General features: G+C 41.6%; 1 protein-coding gene across 1 annotated transcript; it reads left to right on the top strand.

Annotated features, from left to right (window-relative positions):
* Nucleotides 1–1,542: 1,542 nt before the first annotated feature.
* SYT4 (synaptotagmin 4) lies at nt 1,543–16,429 on the top strand. The gene is made up of 4 exons (XM_061607403.1): nt 1,543–1,574; nt 4,797–5,559; nt 12,887–13,007; nt 16,122–16,429. Exons 1-4 carry the CDS (start codon nt 1,543–1,545, stop codon nt 16,427–16,429), a joined length of 1,224 nt encoding a protein of 407 aa, XP_061463387.1.
* Nucleotides 16,430–19,919: the final 3,490 nt, after the last annotated feature.

Genomic DNA, 19,919 nt, shown 5'->3' with positions numbered 1-19,919 from the left:
TAAAATATGTTAGAAAAAAGTTGTGGGGGGGGGGAAGAGAGTGACTGGCTAGATCCAACAGAATCAAGATATAGTCTGTCAGAAGGCAAAAATACAGATTGTCAGGCCCAGGATGTGACTCAGGAACCAGACCAACGGCTGTAGTTAATTCGTGTTTTATTAGGGTAATGTCCAAACAAAGACTGCGTTTTCTCATGAAGCAATACAGGGATACAGGTCCTGTGGCATTGGGAGAAAGTTGACAGAGCAAGGGACTTCTTCCCGCCTGTTCTTTAAGAAGGGGCCAAACGGGCGCGCAATCTTTCGCTCCTCCTTAACTGCCCCTCAGGTACTGCCCGCCTTCCCCCCCTTCTCTCCTGTCTTTTCAGCTGTCTGCGTGTGCGCGGTGAGGGGGGAAGCATCACCCCCTCCTCTTCTGAAGTTTCCGATTCCAGGATGGGGGATAGGGGAGGGGCTGATGGTAAACTGCCCCTCCCCGCTTTTCGGCTGTGAGCAGCCCTCCCTCTTCCCCCTCTTGCTCTGAGCCTGAAAGAGGGGGAGGCGTGAGAATGTCCAGGGAGGGCTCAGGCTCCCCGTTGCTAAGCGACCTTATCACTGGCAGTTCCTCTGTTTCGTCTTCGCTCCAAAGGGGGGAAGTTCCTCGCCCTTCCCTCTGCCATCCATCCGAATACTCTTCTCCCAACTCTCCGGGATCCAGCTCCCCGGGATTGGGACCCCAGCTCTGCCTTCCGACACAGATATTCCAGTTAACTCCCAGTAACACAGACCTTCCACTTCTTGCAATCCCCAATGGGGACACAAACTATTTGGTAATTCAGTCAAAACAAGCGTTTCATCTCAGAGGGGAAATAAAAAGGAAAAGAAAAGAAGAAAGAGAGAGGTATGTATCTGGGTCATTCGCCTCTAGGACTTTCACCCTCTCCGCTTAGTGCATCGTCACAGCAAACATGGATACAACACTCATAATTTTTTTTTTTTTTAAAAGAAACAACAAACCCAGCCAGGCTGTGTCTTTTAAAACGCTGGAAGATTTGGCCCTAGAAATTAGCATTGCTATCGGTGGTCCGACTGAGAACGTGAGCTAATCTCCTGCAGCACAGCCGTTAAAATAATTGATGGATGTGTGCTGGATTCCCAAGAGTGTGGGGAAAGCGGCGGGGGGGGGGAGGAGGGACTGATTTCAGTCCTGTAGCGTCAGGATTGCGTCAATTTGGGTTTCAACCACGTCTTCAGTCTCAGAGCTCAGTTAGTCAGAAGATCCGAACCACAGGACAAGGGCTCACGAATCACTGTGCAGGAGGGGAGGACTGAACTAGACCCTCCCTCCCCTTACCCCCACCCATTCCTCTCTCTACCTCCTCCTCTTTCTAAAACCTTCCCGATCTTTCAGGCTTCTGTTTTTATCACGTTGGAAAACAAGACTCCCTCGGTTGTGTGTGTGTGTGTGTTTTGTCTCTCTCTCTCTCCGCCTCTGTGAGAAGCTTGGGGGGGGGGGAAGGAAGCGCATTTTCAGCACCTTGGACAGAGCGCGCAGCAAACAACATGGCTCCGATTACAGCCAGCCGAGAAGAATTTGGTAAGCATCTTCTTAAAACCCAGTCTCCAAGGCTTGGTTAATTTGATTTCACTCAGGTGCTTTGGAAAGGCAATTATGTGGCTGTGCCATTTCGTACTCCTGGGGGAAGGCTGGCACTGGGAGCTGAGGCTGTGCATATGAGCAGCCTCAGTCCCCTCTCCTTAAAAGCATCCTTTATATGATGCAGAGATTTTACAGAAGTTTCCCCCACTCTTTTTCTTAGTTTTACAGTCACCTTGCTCCTTCTATATCTCCCAGGTTGTGGAGTGGGGTTTTTTTTGGGGGGGGGCGTCTGGAGTGAAAAAGATATTATTTGCTGTTATTTCTCTTTAATGAAGAATGAGTCATGTGTTTCATTCCAAATTCGTATTCCAAATATCCTCAGAATGATTGTCATTGCTGCTTCCTTCAGAAGAGGAACTGATAGATATTTACTCAAATAGATTAGTCATCCACTCACCCACTCATCTATCCACAGGCGCTCTCTCTAGCTCTGTATCTGTCTGTTTGTCTTCTGTCATCAGTGATGCTGCTAGGAGAGTGTATGCTAAGTATTCCCCAATGCTTTTAACTATCATATTATTTGCAGAAACATAAGGAAACCCTGGCTGTCTTCTAATATTCAAGGCAAGCAATTAAAAAAAAACTTTTCTACATCACTAGTTCTTTTAAACTTCAGCTCATTATCTTTTAGACCTGGAGATAAATTTATACATTCATGCATGTAAACTTGTTCTTTTTCAGTTACTTAGAGGGTGTGTCAGCTAGTGACCACTTTTATTAATGTTGTCCCAATAACTATCATTGCCATGTGGCAGGGTAGCAGCACAGCTTATTTACAGACAAAGTACTTCCAAGACATTGAGAGTAAACTGTAAGACATATATATCAGTTCTGCTGGCCTCTGAATGAAGGTGATAAGAGTTTTAAATAATGCTGGCATAGTAGAATTCTTTGGGTCCTAATTGAAACTGAATTGGTTCAAATTTGTGCAACAAATCTAGGCTGCGCCCCCTTCCAGTTGACACTCTTCTTGTAATATATCCTACTTGTTTTCAGAAATAACACATTCTCAAACCAGTCTGCCATTTCTATATAGCTGCTATAATACCTAAGCAATCACTTTGCCGTGTGAAAACAGCAAGGAAGACAGATTGTAAGCCCGCCAGCAGCTTTTGTTCAGCACATTTAGTTATGATTTTTTTTGTGTCATCCCTCTTGGGTGTTTCTAATTTCATTTGTGATAGCTTGCTCACCTGATAGCTGACTTTATGAGGATAATTAGTGTAAAACTGCAGCATTTTTCCTACCACAGGCTGGGACTGTAATTTGCCCCGTCATTCCTGATGTTGGAAACAATCCTTCTGTATGTGAGCTTCAAAAGAGTATTTGCAAATGTGTCAATTGGCCATTAAAATCTGTTCAGCTGAGTTAATGATCCAACCTGGCCTCTTTCCCAAAGCATCTTATGCAACTGCCATTACCTCACTACTGATGGGTTGTGTCTAGTCTAACAGCCATATGTTTTGCATGAACAAAAAGAGAGAAGGAAAGAAAGAAAGAAAAAGAAAAAGTGACCCGGACCACAGAAACATAAGGGATGGAACTGACCCAGTAACCAGAATCCTAGCCCAAAATGAGATTTTCTGTGCACTAACACACTTCTGTACCCTGCATATAGTAACTTCCTTACAAATCTACTCTAATCAAAAGCAGACAGAGTGAAAAAAGATGCTGCGGTCTTATAAAAGTGACTGTGTAGCTAGTGAGAGCTGATGCCAGACTTAACCCTTCAGCTGCTTACTTTTGTGTGGGACTCTTCATTTGCCACACAATGAATTAAAGTCTTAATGTTAAAGGATAGGATGCATGTGCAACTCACGTGAATGTGTTTCTTCTCTGTCATTTAAATTGCAGATAAGGTTCAAGAGTATCATTCTGCATCTTTGACAGAGATCCACTTATCCTTTCAAGGGAGCTGTTCTCTCTCTCTCTCTCTCTCTCTCTCTCTCTCTCTCTCTCTCTCTCTCTCTCTCTCTCTCTCAAACAGAAAGAGAGTGATATTTTTTAGAATACCAGCACTCTTGTATAAAATACACAATTACTTTTATGTATAAGCAATGCCATCACCTTAATATTTCATGAGCCCCCCATTTTGCTTGGAGAATGTGAACATAGTCTTGATTGATGCTACCAGCCTGTGGTGCTTAGACTCACTTAGAAATGTTACTTATGGACAGAATTGGATTTCCAATTAGTGATGTTAATTTGGCCCTGCACTGCTTACTCATGAAATGCTAATGCCCCTCTTTTATCCATGTGCCAGATGTCATTGCAGCTTTCATGCTGTTTTCCCTGTTTCCATTTGGAATGTAGGCTGATTCAAATGAGTGATGGAAAGAAGTTCTCAGGGAATTGATTTACTTGTTGTGGTCGGAAAATGTGCGTCAGTGAAATGTTGTGTTTTAGATACCTTCATCTCTTGATACTTTGAACATCGTCTTGTATTCCTTGCAACTAGATAGAATCATTACTTAAGGACTGTCAGGTGCACAATGGATTTAAATATGTTCAAGTATGGTAGGAAAAAATGGTTGCATATGTCCAGTGTTGCATGGAAACTAACACCAGTTTGGTAGCAAGATTTATCCTAAGACACTAAGTTTGCATTTTCATGCCATACACTACTCCTTTCTACATGAGCCATAAAATATGTAGCTTATTGAACATAAAGAGAAATCCGAAAGGCTAATAAAAAAGTAGATGTGACACATGTGACTAACACATATTTCAAGTACTCCTTTGTCTACTGAATGAAAAGACTAATGTGAAGGATACAACAGGGAGCTACAGATACGTCAACTAAATTCATAAATTTTATCTAGGGCAGCAGCAAAATTGATCAGAAGCATGTCAATTATTATAATTATAACTACCGCACTATGATTGTCTCAGGCATGAAAGCAATGGCAAACATCCCCAGTCAGGTACATGTCCATACCTGTAGGGGGCACAAAATGTATATGCTTTATTGTTGCATAGCGTATCTACCAGTTCATTCTCTCTGCCTCACCACTCAGCCAGCTCTCGAACACTTAGCTTAACTATCGCTTTTGATGTCTGAAGTCTACCGTTCATGTATTTCTTGCCATGTGCTTTGACTTGCAGATGAAATTCCAACAGTAGTTGGGATCTTCAGTGCCTTTGGGTTGGTCTTCACTGTCTCCCTCTTTGCTTGGATCTGCTGCCAACGCAAATCTTCCAAATCAAATAAGACCCCTCCTTACAAATTTGTCCATGTGCTGAAAGGTGTTGATATTTATCCTGAGAACCTCAACAGCAAGAAGAAGTTTGGTGCAGAGGACAAGGAGGAAGCCAAGAGCAAGCCAGTGGTACCAAAAACCTCTCTCCACCTTGACCTAGAGAAGCGAGATCTGAATGGCAATTTCCCCAAAACAATCCCTAAAATACCAAGTTCCTCAGATCTTGAGAACTTTACTCCAAAGCTCTTTCCTGAGAGAGAGAAAGATTCAATATCTCCTGATAGCTTGAAGTCCACTACTTTAATTTCTTCTGAAGAGAAGCAAGATAAATTAGGGACTCTCTTCTTCTCCATTGAGTATAACTTTGAGAAAAAGGCTTTCATGGTGAACATCAAGGAAGCACGTGGCTTGCCAGCCATGGATGAGCAGTCAATGACTTCTGATCCGTACATCAAAATGACAATATTGCCTGAGAAGAAGCACAAGGTGAAAACTCGAGTACTGAGAAAAACATTAGACCCAGCTTTTGATGAAACCTTCACCTTCTATGGGATCCCATATACTCAAGTTCAAGATCTGAGCCTTCACTTTATGATCCTGAGTTTTGACCGATTTTCCCGAGATGACATCATTGGAGAAGTCCTCTTTCCTCTGTCAGGAATCGAGTTGACTGAGGGAAGGATGCTGATGAACAAGGAAATCATCAAAAAGAATGTTAGGGTAATTGATCTTGAATGATATTTTGTGTTATTAATTTCTTTCACCTGTTCTGTGTCAGCACATAAAAGCTCCTCTTTTGTTAAGCCAAAATGTAAAAATACATTTCTGACAACAAAATAAATTCTGACAACAGAATTTATATATCTTGAATATATAAATAAACTAGAGAATCTCAGCAAGATTAAAGGATGCCTACCAATATCCCCTTTCCATTTATACCAGCTCAGGTTCTTAAAATATTAACAGTGTATTGTAAAGGAAATAGCTCCAGTTGTATCAGTAAAGTTCTATGTACCTGGCAATAACTACTACTACTTCTACTTCTTCAACTACTACTGCTGCTGCAAAGGAGAATAGGCTTTGGCAACTTTGCTATCATAGCAGAGCAGTCTAAAAACACAGACACAAGACAGCAGTAGACATGACTGTGGTCAATAGGACTGCTGTAGATCTGACCCAAATGTTAGGACAGGAGTCCATTCGGACTGTGGCTACTAAACAGCAAATATTTTAAGCAATGCAGCTCCAGCCCCCTCTCCCCCAGTTCTAGAACAGTATCACCAATATCTTGTGCAAACCATGGGAAAAAAAGTTGGAATAAGATTTACCAACTGTACCGAAGTAGGTTCACACTGCAATTGCAGGAGTGGCAAATATACAAGAGTGAAAATTACATGTTCACAAACCAAGGTGTTACACCAGGGACGGGGAACTTGTGCCCTCACACACATATTGTTGGGCTCAAACTCGCATCAGCCCCTAAAGCCAGCATGGCCAGTAATCAGGGATTATGGGAGTTGTAGTCCAGCAGCCTCTGGAGGGACACAGCCCCTCCCCCCATATATCTCTGATCCGCCACTGCATTGCAGGAATAATCTGTGGGGTAAATTGTGCACCCGACATTTAAAATTAAAATAAACCAAAAGCAGCTTTAGGAGAGGCTGATTGGGAATGGAAAGATAGCAGGTGGGAGGGGAGTTTCATCCATTGTTCTGTTTGTTTTTGTTTTTTACTCAGAATTATCCCTCCTGCCTTTACTTCTCTCTCCTTAAAGTTCTCAACAGATGTAAGTTCAGCTCTTAAACTAGCTATTTCCGCTCCATCTCAGGTCTATATTTCATGATTTACATTTGTAAATCCTCAAGGTGAAAAAACTGTTAAAGTGCTCCTCCGGATTCCATGAAGTGACAGGTTTCAGGGGTACAGCCAGAGCTTGGAAAAGTTACTTTTTAAAATGACAACTCCCATCAGCCCCAGCCAGCATGGCGACTGGAGTGGGCTGATGGGAGTTGTAGTTCAAAACAGTAGCTTTTCCAAGCTCTGGGTACAGCCAATAGTATAGCAATACTATAGAGACCATTCAGCTTTCCAGGGAACAGTACCTGTGATGCGGTGAACTCTCTGACACTGGAGGCATTCAAGAGGCAGCTGGACAGCCATCTGTTGGGAATGCTTTGATTTGGATTCCTGCATTGAGCAGGGGGTTGGACTCGATGGCCTTGTAGGCCCCTTCCAACCCTACTATCCTATGATTTTATGAAGACTCCCACTCTTTTCAGTGGGTCTTATGCAGCTACTTGGTGTGGGATCCTCAACTCAACTTCATTGATATCAGTGGGATTTCCACAACCCATATACCAACAGGGCACTGAATTCTCTGAGTTCAGATCCTTATGAAGTCGAAGTAGCACAGCTTTGTGTTGCAGGTCCCACTTGTGCATAAATGAAAGCAGAACTAGAATGTTAAAACTGATACAACAGTCACAAGCAGCTATGTTGAAGTTTTTGGATAAGGTGGGAATGAAGCGCTCTAGAGCAGTGGTTCCCAAACATTTTCCCACAAGGACTACTTGAAGATTCCTGAGGGTCTTGGCGGACCACTTAATGATTTTTCTGCCTGTAATGTGAGGTGCTAGAGGCTGTGTGATTTTTAATTGTAAATTGATTTTTACATTTACTCTTATATTTAATAATAATAATAATCTTTATTGTTATGGTCAATGACCAGCATGGCTCTAATCTTATATTTCGTATTTTATTGTATAATTATTTGAATTCAGTATGAATTGTATGACAATTTGTATTCCATAGAATTCAAATTTCAGTACAGTAAAATACAAAATAAATAAAAGAAGCAATACAAATACAATTAAAATTCAATATATTTAATGTGATTGGTGTGTCACCTCCCATCCTTAACCACAAACCCGCAGACATGCCACAGCCCACCTGAATGAAGCTTGTGGACTACTGATGGTCCATGGTCCATATTTTGGGAAGCCCTGCTCTAGAGTCTCAAGAAGCCATAGCTAACCCATTTATTTATTCACTCATTTATTATCATTTATTTATTATTTGATTTATATCCTGCCCTCCCAACAGGAGCCCAGGGTGGCAAACAAAAGCACTAAAAACACTTTAAAACATTGTAAAAACAGACTTTAAAATACATCAAAACAAAACATCTTTGAAAACATTTTTAAAACCTTCCAAGACATCTTTTTTTTAAAAAAGCTTAAAAACATTTTTTTTAAAAAAAACCCTTTTTGAAAACATATTAAAAAGCAATTCCAACACAGAAGCAGACTGGGATAGGTCTCAACTTAAAAGGCTTGTTGAAAGAGGAAGGTCTTCAGTAGGCGCCAAAAAGATAACAGAGATGGCGCCTGCCTAATATTTAAGGGGAGGGAATTCCACAGGGTAGGTGCCGCCACACTAAAGGTCCATTTCCTATGTTGTGCAGAACAGACCTGCTGATGAGATGGTATCTGCAGGAGGCCTTTACCTGCAGAGCGCAGTGATTGACTGGGTATATCAAGGGTAAGACGGTCTTTCAGGTATCCTGGTCCCAAGCTGTATAGGGCTTTGTACACCAAAACTAGAACCTTGAACTTGGCCCGGTAGCAAAAGGGCAGCCCTGTAGCCCCCCAGATATCATTAGACTCTAGCTTCCACCATCCCTGACTACTGGCCCTGCCCTGATGGGAGCTGGGAGTCCAACCACATCAAGAGGGCACCAAATTAGCCACTCCTATTCTAGAAGTTGTGGACTGGACTGGACCACTTCCACCTTCAGGTTTAGAATCTATTGTAATTCTCTCTCTCCCTTCCTCCCTGCATTTTTTTTTAAATAGGGCAGTTGAAAATGGCACACACACACCATCTGCAGCTTGGTATGGTACTCAAGATCCTTCCTTTTTCTAACAGTGTAGACTTGGTTTGTAACTGAAGCCAGTACACAATACAACTCATAGCACTATGTCATACCTTAAATGGTTCACAACAAAACTAGAACCCAGGTCTGGTTAACACAATGTTGCTTTTAATCTTCCCCATCATTTGATTACTTGCCTCTCAGGCAAATAAGAAAATCCCCTCAATGGCAAAGCAGTGTGATTGATCTTGGGTGAAATAAAAATGCTAGTGATGCTGGCTATAACTTGCTACTACAATGACAACATAGAGATGTGAATCAATCCTAAACCTGTAATCTAAGATGTGTTGGATCAAATGATTCATGGATTCAGCAACTCCAGCTATTAATACCACCCAGAGCTGGGTGATTTAAATATTACAATCCAGCAGTTCAAGCAAACTAAACTAATCTGAAGTACTTGGACAAAGGTCAGTATGGTTGCATTGCCTTCATAGCTGTAGAAAAAGTGGCTTAAATCCAAATACTTAACCAAGTGGTGGGCTGTAAAGGTTTAAGCTACAGCTCAATGGACTCAGTGGCAAAACGCCATTGATTTTTGTGGCTATGAGTATTGCAGGTATTACAGTGGCTATGCTCCACAAGCAACGAACTCTGTTCTCCCTGTTTCTGCCACTCCCTAATCTCTCTCTCTCTCTCTCTCTCTCCTACACCTCTCCTTCCTCCCTCTTCCTTCCCACCCAGTAGGCTTCTGAAGGAGGGACAGAGAACTCTTCTCAGGGGTCTAAACTGATAGTTTGTAAAACACATAAGCAGATGAAATTTGCAGGCATAGTAGCCTCTCCGGAGTGAATAAATCCTGCCAAATTATGGGCAGGCATGTTTAGAGTGTTTTTTTCCCCTGCTGGGAAACTTTAAAGTATTATTTTGAGGATTTTTTTTAATGGTATAATTCTTTAATTTTGGCAGAATTGATGAAATTTGCAGGCATGTTTGCTCCTTCTGAGGTGATAAATCTTGCCAAATTCCGGAAGTATATCTACAGAGATTTCCCCAGCAGCATTTACAGTTTTGGGGTGGGTAAAAAAAGGAATCACTGTATCTCCCATAGTGTTTCATGGGCAATTGGTCTGAAAATAGCAGATGTGAGATGTGTCCCTGGTAAGAAACCTGCCAAATTTTGGACAAATAGATCCAAAGGATTTTGTGCTAGGCATCTTTGCAGTTAGTGGTGAAGATTAATTCACTTTTTAGATAAAATCCTTCCCCTTGATTATCTCTCTTCACATTGGTCTTTGCTATTCCTCACCCCCACCCTGGCATTTTCCTTACATGGTAAACTTTGGGAGCAATCCTAACTACAGGAAGCCAGCATAATTCACACTGGCTTCAGTTAAGCAGGCATGAACAGAGCTTGGAAAAGTTACTTTTTTGAACTACAACTCCCATCAGCCCAATCCAGTGGCCATGCTGGCTGGGGCTGATGGGAGTTGTAGTTCAAAAAAGTAACTTTTCCAAGCTCTGGGCATGAAGTATGCTAGAGCTGGGCAAGCCGGTCCCAACCCAGAAGAGGTAAAACAAGCCTTGAAAATAGGGTTTGCCTTACATTACCATTTTTCCGGTGTCATTTCTGCCATGTTGCCAGGTCACCTGTCTGAGCTGAATGGATTTAGGATCCAGTGTAAGTACTTCCCTGACCCTGTCCTCCTCATGCCCACAAAATGGAAATGGATTGCCTTCAAGTCGATTCCGACTTATGGTGACCCTACGAATCGGGTTTTCCTGGTAAGCGGTATTCAGAGGGGGTTTACCATTGCCTTCCTCTGAGGCTGACTGGCCCATGAGCTTCATGGCTGTGTGGGGATTTGAACCCTGGTCTCCCAGGTTGTAGTCCAACACTCTAACCACTATGCCACACTGGCTCTCACAGAACACTCCTTTTGGGGGACGTAGCTAGCCTCGGCTGAGCTTGTTGTGGCTGATCCAGCTGAGTCCAATCTAAGCTGGAATGATGAACTTACATCAACATATCTCCAGCTGAGCCAAGGTTGGGGTTTCAGCCAACTAAGCTAGAGATCCACCAGATCCTAATTCACTCATCCCAGTGGCTCTTGGGTTTGGATTGCTCCCTTAGAGACATCAGTTTTTCTTTTAGCAGGCAATGTTGTCAGCAGCATTTTGTGTGTGTTTGTGTGTGTGTGTGTATCTGAATCATAGAGGCACCACAAAACACTTCAGATTGTCTCCTCTTTGATTCAGGGTACTTCATATACATCTCAGTTTGCTTCAGAGAAGCCCAGAATCCAGTGGAGACTGGTGGCTCCATGTTAGTGGAGAAGTGGAATCTGCTCCAGGTTTTAACCTGAACTTTCCAGGAGTTTGGACTAGAACCCAGAGTGGATTCCACTGCCCCACTGACATGGAGCTACCAGCCACCATTGCCAGAATCTCTTCAAAGCACCCAACTTTGGCTCAGGATTTGTCCAAATCTCCTGCACACCCCAATTTGACTCTTCTCTTTCCAATGCTCCATTCATTTTGGCTTCCCTCCCCTACACACCTTCCTTTTCTCCCTCTGGACTGACCTGCCCCAAATGAAATTAGTCCAAGGGCCACCTCCAGCTCTTGGGCCACAGGTTGCCAACTCATAATGCTTGTACAGCTAATATCATCATCCTCAATGGATTTAGTTGAAGCTACCACTAGTCAATTACATCTCAGTGTGGTTATCAGGGAAAACATATTTTGGGATTCAGACACTGGTGCTTTTGAACATCAGCGGTTCTGGCACCAATCCTGAACATTTTACTTGGATGTTAAGTCACACCAAAATCAATGGGGCTTACTTCCAAGTCAGTGTATTTACTATATGGCTGCAAATTGGCTTCAAAGTAACTTCAGCTTAAGTGGAAGAACATTTTTTTAAAAAATCTCAAACCTAATAGATGTGTCAAAGCCTGGGCAACCAATAGCCCTTTCTGAGGACCTGCCTGTGTATTGACTTTTTGGTAATTGCTTTCAAAAGATCAAGCATCAAATCAAATTGCTTCAGTGTGTACCAAGCAATATTTCCATCTGAAATGTTTTATGGTTTTTAATGCAGCAAGCCCCCATTTGTGACCTGGAGTGTTGAAGCTTGTTTGGTTTCTATTTTCTTGCTTATATATTCTGCTCTAGCAAGATGACTATATCGTTTTTGGGGGATCTGATTTGTACCTAATATTTTCATCAGTCCATTGAAATGCTAAATTGTCAGATATTATTTGTGAAAACAATTTGATGGACTGCCTGGCCAAAAGCTTCATTCCATATATTTTAAACTCACAAATATATACCAGTCACAGTCTTGAGTTGCCTATTGAGTAGCAGATCTGCATACACATCAATTTTGTGGTGGGGGAGGCAGGGACGGGGAATTACAGAGAGCACTTCCCACTCCACTCCTGCTTGGGACAGTTTGAAAATTATCTTCCTTTAGGGTAGCAGGTGGAGGTGATGCTGTTCAAAATGTAAAAAAAGAAAGGAATGAAGTCCTCCTCCTCCGACATATGAACATTCCTTTCTGTACCCATCATCCAGTGTCAAGGGGGGAAAATCATACTAATCGTTTTTGGGGGTGTATTTTCTACCTAATGTGATTTCCAATGTATGGTGGGCTAGAGATGATGTAAAATATCTGGAAGGCATTCAGTGTTGAACTTGATGGGGAGAAATGAATAATTAGTGTCAACCTGTTGAAAATTGCTCAGCTCTGCTTTAAATAATATTTTTTTTTTCAAAATCTCCTGGTGTTTCCATGGTGCTGTGACACTGGTTTCTTATGTGCTTGACCTAGTAACCTAGATAAAGTGTGCCATGCCTAAAACCCATTGAAATAAATGGGACAGGTGAGTATGACTAAGTGAAGTCCTACTGGTTTCAATAACACTTACATGCAACTTTCTCAAGATCAGGAAGCCCTTTTGTGTTGATTGTGCAGGAATATCCAAAATACCTTACATATTCTGACCCTGTTTGCAATGGTGCTACATTTTTAAAGTGATAATACAATGCATTTTGCAAACTGGGATACCGGAATCTGGATATGCCACTGAAGCAAATTTAATGGAAAGGGGATTGAAATAATTTATGATCCAAAATGTTGCATGAAGAATTATCTTTCTAATTTTCCAGAAGTCCTCTGGGCGTGGAGAGCTGCTGATTTCTCTATGTTACCAGTCCACAACAAATACTCTCACTGTGGTTGTTTTAAAGGCCAGACACCTATCCAAAACTGATGTTTCAGGATTATCAGGTAATTTCAAAATGTCACATTATTACAGTCATATACCAGGATTTATAATTAACACTGTCAGAGATTTAAGAGCCTGAACCAAGAAGTGTGTAGAGTGATGCTGGAATTTAGCAAGCAGACCAGGGTTGGGAAACCTGAGGCTTGAGGGAGGTGTCAAATGTAGCCCTACAACCCTCTGTCTTGGGACTCTGGCACCAATCCAGAAAGTGGATGGGGAGAAGTTCATCTCCCTCTCTCATAGTGCAAGAACTCTGGGCCAGCCAATGAAGCTGAATGTTGGGAAACTCAGGACAGACAAAAAAAAGTACTTCTTCACACAGTACATAGCTAAAGTATGGGATTCACTCCAACAAGATGTGTAGTGTTGGCCACCAATTTGGATGGATTTAAAAGCGGATTGGCCACATTCATGGAGGATAGGATGGCTATATTCTACCTCCACTTTTGGAGGCAGTATCTGTCTGAATACCAGTTGCAGGGAATTGAAAATGGGGAGAGTGCTGTTGTGCTAGGTCCTGCTTGTGGGTTCTCCATAGGCTTCTGGTTGGCCACTGTGAGAACAGGATGCTGGACTAGATGGGCATTTGGCTGCATCCAGAGCTTGGGAAAGTTACTTTTTTGAACTACAGCTCCCATCAGCCCAATCCAGTGGCCATGCTGGCTGGGGCTGATGGGAGTTGTAGTTCAAAAAACTAACGTTTCCAAGCTCTGCATCCAACAGGCTGTTCTTATGTTCTTGTGCCACCATTGTACCAGGCCATATTAGCAATGAAAGTGCCATATCACTGACTCATAAGCTATTTTTCCTATCCTAATGTCCTAACATTATAAAGGTGACACTGAAGAGAGCAGGGATAGACAACATGGTGCCCTTCAGATGCTGATGGACAATGATCAGGCACCATGGGAGTTGTAGTCCAACAATATCTGGAGAGTACGCCTTCGGCTACCTCTGGGACAGAGCCATAGGGAAGCAGCCATTAGTAGCTTGAGTGTACATAAAGTTTCTGTTTTAGTTCATTTTTCATTGGTTTTGGCCATAGGCCATCACAACACAGAGTCACAATAAATGATATTAAAAAAGAGATGAGACCATGTTGTAAGATTAAATCAACCTAAGATAACTAGAAGTGAATTTATCAACTCTGATACATGGTCACTAGAAAAACACAAACTTTATTTCATAGCTGCCCTGGTAAAATTAAATAGGAAAATACAAACATAAGAGCCTGCTGGGTAAGTCCAGCATCCTGTTCTCACAGCGGCCAACCAGATGCCCATGGGAAGCCCGCAAGCAGGACCTCATCACAACAGCATCCTACCTATTCACGATTCCTAGGAACTGATATTCTGGGACATACTGCCTCTGACAATGGAGGGAGAACATAGCCATTGTGGCTAGTAACCATTGATTGCCTTATCCTCCATGGATTTGTCTAATACCTCTTTTAAAGCCATCAAAGTTGGTGGCCAACACTACTTCTTGTGGGAGTGAATTCCACATTTATGTGCTATGTGAAGAAGTCCTTTATTTGTCCTGAATCTTCCAACATTCAGCTTCATTGGATGCCCATGAGTTCTAGTGTTATGAGGGAGCAGTCGTGTAACGGCAAATTCAGAACTGCAGGGTCCCATGATAGTCACAGCCATGCCTCCTCTCTCTTTTTTTGCTGCTGGGTTGCGAATGAGATTCTTCTTACTGTGTTCTCCCACAACAACAGACATCCCTAGGAGCCAATAAGCATGAAAGGGTAGAGTGTTGGCTACTGAGAAGAGTCTTCTCAGTGTTTGACTCACTTCCATTCACTCTGATTGGCTCCAATCAGCAGGAAAGGTCGAGGAAGCATGTTAGAAGGCTCTTCTCAGTGTCTAACACACTCCTCTTTCATGCTGACTGGCTCATAGGATGCTGGCGAGATAGGGACCCTGCTGGAGTCTAAGACCCCCCAAAGCACCAGACAACTACACCCTTGCGAGACAGTGGGAAAATATTTTCTGGATCCACCATGCATAATTTTATATCCCTCTCTAAACATAAAAGGCCCAGATGCTGCAACCTTTCCTCCTGATCTTTCAACATGACTCCCTTGTCATGGTTAGTCAGGAGATCATCTAATTTTAGTCGCCTCAGCCAGGGTTCTTTATGACCAGGGATGGAAGAAAATTCTACTCCCATTAAAATCTAGGCTGAAACCACAGCTTTTGACTGAGGCAGAAACATTTGTGGAACAGAGTCAGTGGCCACTGCTTTTTAGCAGGTTCTGGGCTAAACTGGAACTACAAGGAGGGGGCATATTTGTTTACCCCTCCTTACCTTGGAAGCCTTGGAAGATGTGCTGAGATTCATTCAACCATTCCTTCATATGGTTGCTTCTCTACAAAATCAGAGACTGACATATGCAGAGTTGGGGAAGGATTTGAATTCAGTATTTTCCAGTCACCAACAGTCCCAGAGAGAGGCAAGGGGGTGACTATGGAGTCACTTATGAGACCCATTCTGGGTTGTGTGATCCATTCTGGAGGTGGTTTTCCCCCCCATCTCTATATTGTTGAATGAATGCATTCTACTCGTGGAGTGGAACTGGGTGCTAATGCCCACCCCTAGTTTCAACTCTCAAATCACTGAAAGTGAAGTTTCATAAAGAGACTGTGATGTGCACAGAGATCATGCCAGCTAGGGACCACCTGGCCTCCTGCCAGTGGCATTGCTGTGTTTATTGGGGAGAGAGGGAAAAGGGCCAGGGGCCTGGAAGGTCAGTAGAGTGGGAGCACAGTGGTAGCAGCACCCGATTGGCTCTGCCTCTGAACTGCACCAACCTCCGTGCCACCTTACTCCTTCCCCTCTCCCTTGTGGTAAATGCAGTAACAGGGGGTCAGGTGGCATGCAAGTACCCAACCCACTATTTTTGATGTCATGGAGCGTATTCCCTGTGGACAAGACTTTCTCTTATCAATCAGTGCTAGCTTGATTCATATTTTTCTCCTGCTCAGGAATAACTTTTAGAGAAGCAAATCTGGTGAAAATCTGAGTGCAGAGGATGGCAAGAAAATCCAGGCATTTGGATTTAATTCTTAAATGATATAACATTGGTTGGATTTTGGTTGTCTTTTCAGACCCCTATGTCAAAGTGAACCTCTATCATGCCAAGAAAAGGATCTCCAAAAAGAAAACCCATGTCAAGAAGTGCACCCCCAATGCAGTGTTCAATGAACTCTTTGTCTTCGACATTCCTTGTGAGGGTCTCGAAGAGATCAGCATTGAATTCTTGGTTTTGGATTCAGATAGGGGATCCCGGAATGAAATCATTGGCCGGTTAACCTTGGGGGCTTCTGCAGAAGGAACGGCCGGAGAACACTGGAAAGAAATCTGTGAATACCCTAGGAGACAAATTGCCAAATGGCACATGTTGTGTGATGGCTAACAGTGTTAACAAGAGGTTGGAACTTTTAAACAAAAATTCCATAGGCAAGGATCAGTTTTCTTTCTTTGCAATGTATAATCACAGGTTTGTGACATTTTAAAAAAAATACATCTTTTTGTTGTTAGGACTGAACTGAATGAACAGAAGGTAACTAAATTTTCTCATTCAACTGAGGCCCTTTTCTGTTTATTTTTTTGCAAGCTCTAAAGAACTTGACATAATATCATCAGAGGTTCATATTCTACTGGAGTTTACACAGCTATAGAGACACAAAATGCTGTAAACACAATAAGTCTGTTTTTTTAAAAATTATTATTAATAAAGTACTGGGAATCCTAGATTATGGCTGTCACACAGATGATGAAAACCTCATTAATATATGTTGTTAGGCCTAGGAAAAAACATTGTTTTGTAAAGTCTAAAAAAAAAGCTGAACAAATCCCTTCAGCATCATAATATATTGCAAACATTCTTTTTTGCAAATTCAACCATTTTCCATAAGATTGCATGTTTATACTTTGAGCAATCCAAAGACTCAATGGATTTTTAATTGTTACACTGCATATCCATGGTCCACTTTGTTAATTAACCCATGAGACATGGTTTAGATTTTAAAAAGAGATTGGTTCCATCAGCTGACATTCAAAAACTCTGTAAGTAACCCCCAAAACAATTCATTTTGTTTAATAAAGGGCTTAGATGTTGATATAGGAGAGTGTAAATTTTACAGTATGGTTAGGATTTGTGCTTCACGTATAGCCTATGCTGTTTTTTCAAAAAAATGTTTTTGGCAAAAAAGTTATACTTCAACAATTTATATCTAAAGGGAAACCAAATATACCTTTAACCCAGTGTATTTTAGACTAGCTCTTGACTGAGCTGAGCAGAAACTTGTTTCTTATGTGTTTCTGTTTGTTTGATTATGCTGAAAACAAAATTCAAACTCCTATAAAAATGTTTTTTTTAAAAGGTTTGGATATACATACAAATTTTTGATCCTGCAAAAAACAAAATTGCCATTCTAAGTAGGTAAAAATATAAGGATGGGTTTTGGCAGAATTGGACTTGAGCAAGCTTTATACCTCATGCTAATTTATGTATATGAGCTGTCTTACCATACAATTCACTTACCTCCCTATCATCTGTGCCATTGGGCAATTGAATGGGAAAAATGTAGGCATGATGAGTGGATATTGTTGGGAGCGTAACATTATGGTGTTAAACATGCATGTATCATAGGGTCAGGGGTTTTGCCAGATTAGGCCAACAAAGTGTAACTTCAGGCCAGGCTTTCACAACTTGTGACCTGCCCTGCCAAACCCAGGTATGTATAGTGTACTGTTACCTACCTGCCTGAGGACCCCCCCTCCTATTTTGCATGCTCAGGCAGAAAGTAAAAACAGAAGGTTTACTGAGCTCTCAGTGGGCTGGTTTATGTGGCTGATGGGTTACACTCTGCTTGGTGGGTTCCAAATTGTGCTGGCCCTACACAAAGCGAATAAATGCACAAAAAAATATTCCCATTGAAGTCCTGTGAAACCTATTCATGTATTTACACTAGAAATCATTTTTAAGCTGTCAAATTAGCACAATTGCAATTGAAGTGTTTCCTATCCTGTCCTTTTTGGGTTGGTACTTGAGATAATGGAATATCATGTCTGTAGATATTGGGGTACTGAGATATGGGTGCATGGGGTGCAACCTAGGAGATCCTCTAGAATTACATATGCCTCTGTGTGAGTTCTTTTAGAAGGGCCCATGGAGAAAAAGTATGTAAAAACTCAGTCACATATAGATAGTCATCCCTTTGGATATTCCTAGGTTTTTACTACAAGGAGGAGCCATCGGTGATCCAATATCCCAATTATGGGATCTGTCCTGCAAGCATCCTGTGGATAACCCAATCTGATATAGCATTTCTCAGTCATGCATCTCTATGGAAATTATGGTCAATGGACTCCAGCGGAGGCAAAGATTGTATGGCAAGTTTAGAATGAGTTTCATTTTGTAAAAAGGTCACAGGTTTATCTTTTTGCTGTGAATATGTCCCAGTGCTTTGTTTGGAGAACAGAATTGTGAAGACTGTTAGAGAGTTAAAAAGAAGATATTGCAGGATTTTCTCATATCTCTGTAGTGTGCTGAAGCACCATATTTCTGGAGTAGTCCTAGTGATCTGTTTGAGATGTGAGTCTTTTGATCCATGAAGCATTTGGAGTTTCAAGCCAATCCAAGTCCCCAGCCCTAAATCTTGCTCGCCCAACACCTACATTAAGATGCACTGATGTCAGTGGTTGCTTGCCATCACAACCTATTATGTGATATCTCTGTGATCTCTAATATCTATGTTATTTCCAAGCAGATAAGATAGAAATTAAAAAATAGACAGAAAACATGGTTTGTTTATTTATGTATGTATTTAAAAGCATTTCCAAACTGCTTAATATGTTTAAGCAGTATGCAAAACAATATGAAAACAATAAAAAGTATTTACAAAAACAGAGATACAACATAAAAACCAGTAAAACGGTATTATAAAAACAGACATTTTGGGTTGTATCCAACTACGTTATACTCAGGAGTAGACCCATTGGAATTAATGGAACAAAGTTAAGCATGCCCATTAACTTCATTGGGGAGCACTGACAATGGGTTCATCCTCTAGACAGGACTAACATTGGATACAGCCTCCACTAATAAAAGGGTCCAGTCTTAGGGGTCAGGAAAAGCCTGAACAAAATGTTATTTTTTTGCAAGACATCTGAAAGAAATAATGGATGATGCTTCACATATGGCAAAGGGAAAGACATTCCTGAGTGCAAGTGATGGCAGAAAATGCCTGTGTTGGGGTCACCATCCTGTGATAACTTTGGGGTACCGATGATTTAAGTGATCTTACAGGTGTATATAAGGGCAGGCAATCATTCACATAATAAATATTTAGGATAAAGGTTGTGCTCCCATTGACCTCAATGGGACTCAACTGGCTGAAATCCAAGTGCTTTTGACATAATTGAAGTGTGGGTCAGAACCAATATTCTCCAAAGCATAGGAAAGAGGAGAAAGATTAGACTCATGAAGGATTAACGGTGAAAATGGCTAATGCTGCTGGAGGTTTGTGTAGGATTTTTATTCCTTACCAGAGCCATAATTTGGCCAGAACAGGATATGCAACAAATATTATTGAAAGAATTCCATTAGGAGACTTTCAGGTTTTTGCGTTGGTAATTTATCCAGGTTTTTGAATGATGTGTTTGATATAATGGTGTTCATATGAGCTCTAAGGCATTTTCATGACATGCTTTTTATGAAAATGCTCTATGTACAAAGACTAATGGTAATGCAACTTGTGTGTATAAAGGATTCGGATCTATTTTGTTCTGTCTAGGCAATTAGTAGGCCAACAGCTGTCCAGGCTTGAATCCTCAGAATGCTTACTCCAAGGTAGTCCCAGTGAAACTATGAATCAGTTCTAAAGCTCTATGAAGTCAAC

This window comes from Rhineura floridana, chromosome 1, assembly GCF_030035675.1.
Source record: "Rhineura floridana isolate rRhiFlo1 chromosome 1, rRhiFlo1.hap2, whole genome shotgun sequence".
Taxonomy (NCBI): domain Eukaryota; kingdom Metazoa; phylum Chordata; class Lepidosauria; order Squamata; family Rhineuridae; genus Rhineura; species Rhineura floridana.
The sequence above is the reverse complement of the archived record's forward strand: the minus strand, read 5'-3'. Positions and strand labels throughout refer to the sequence as shown.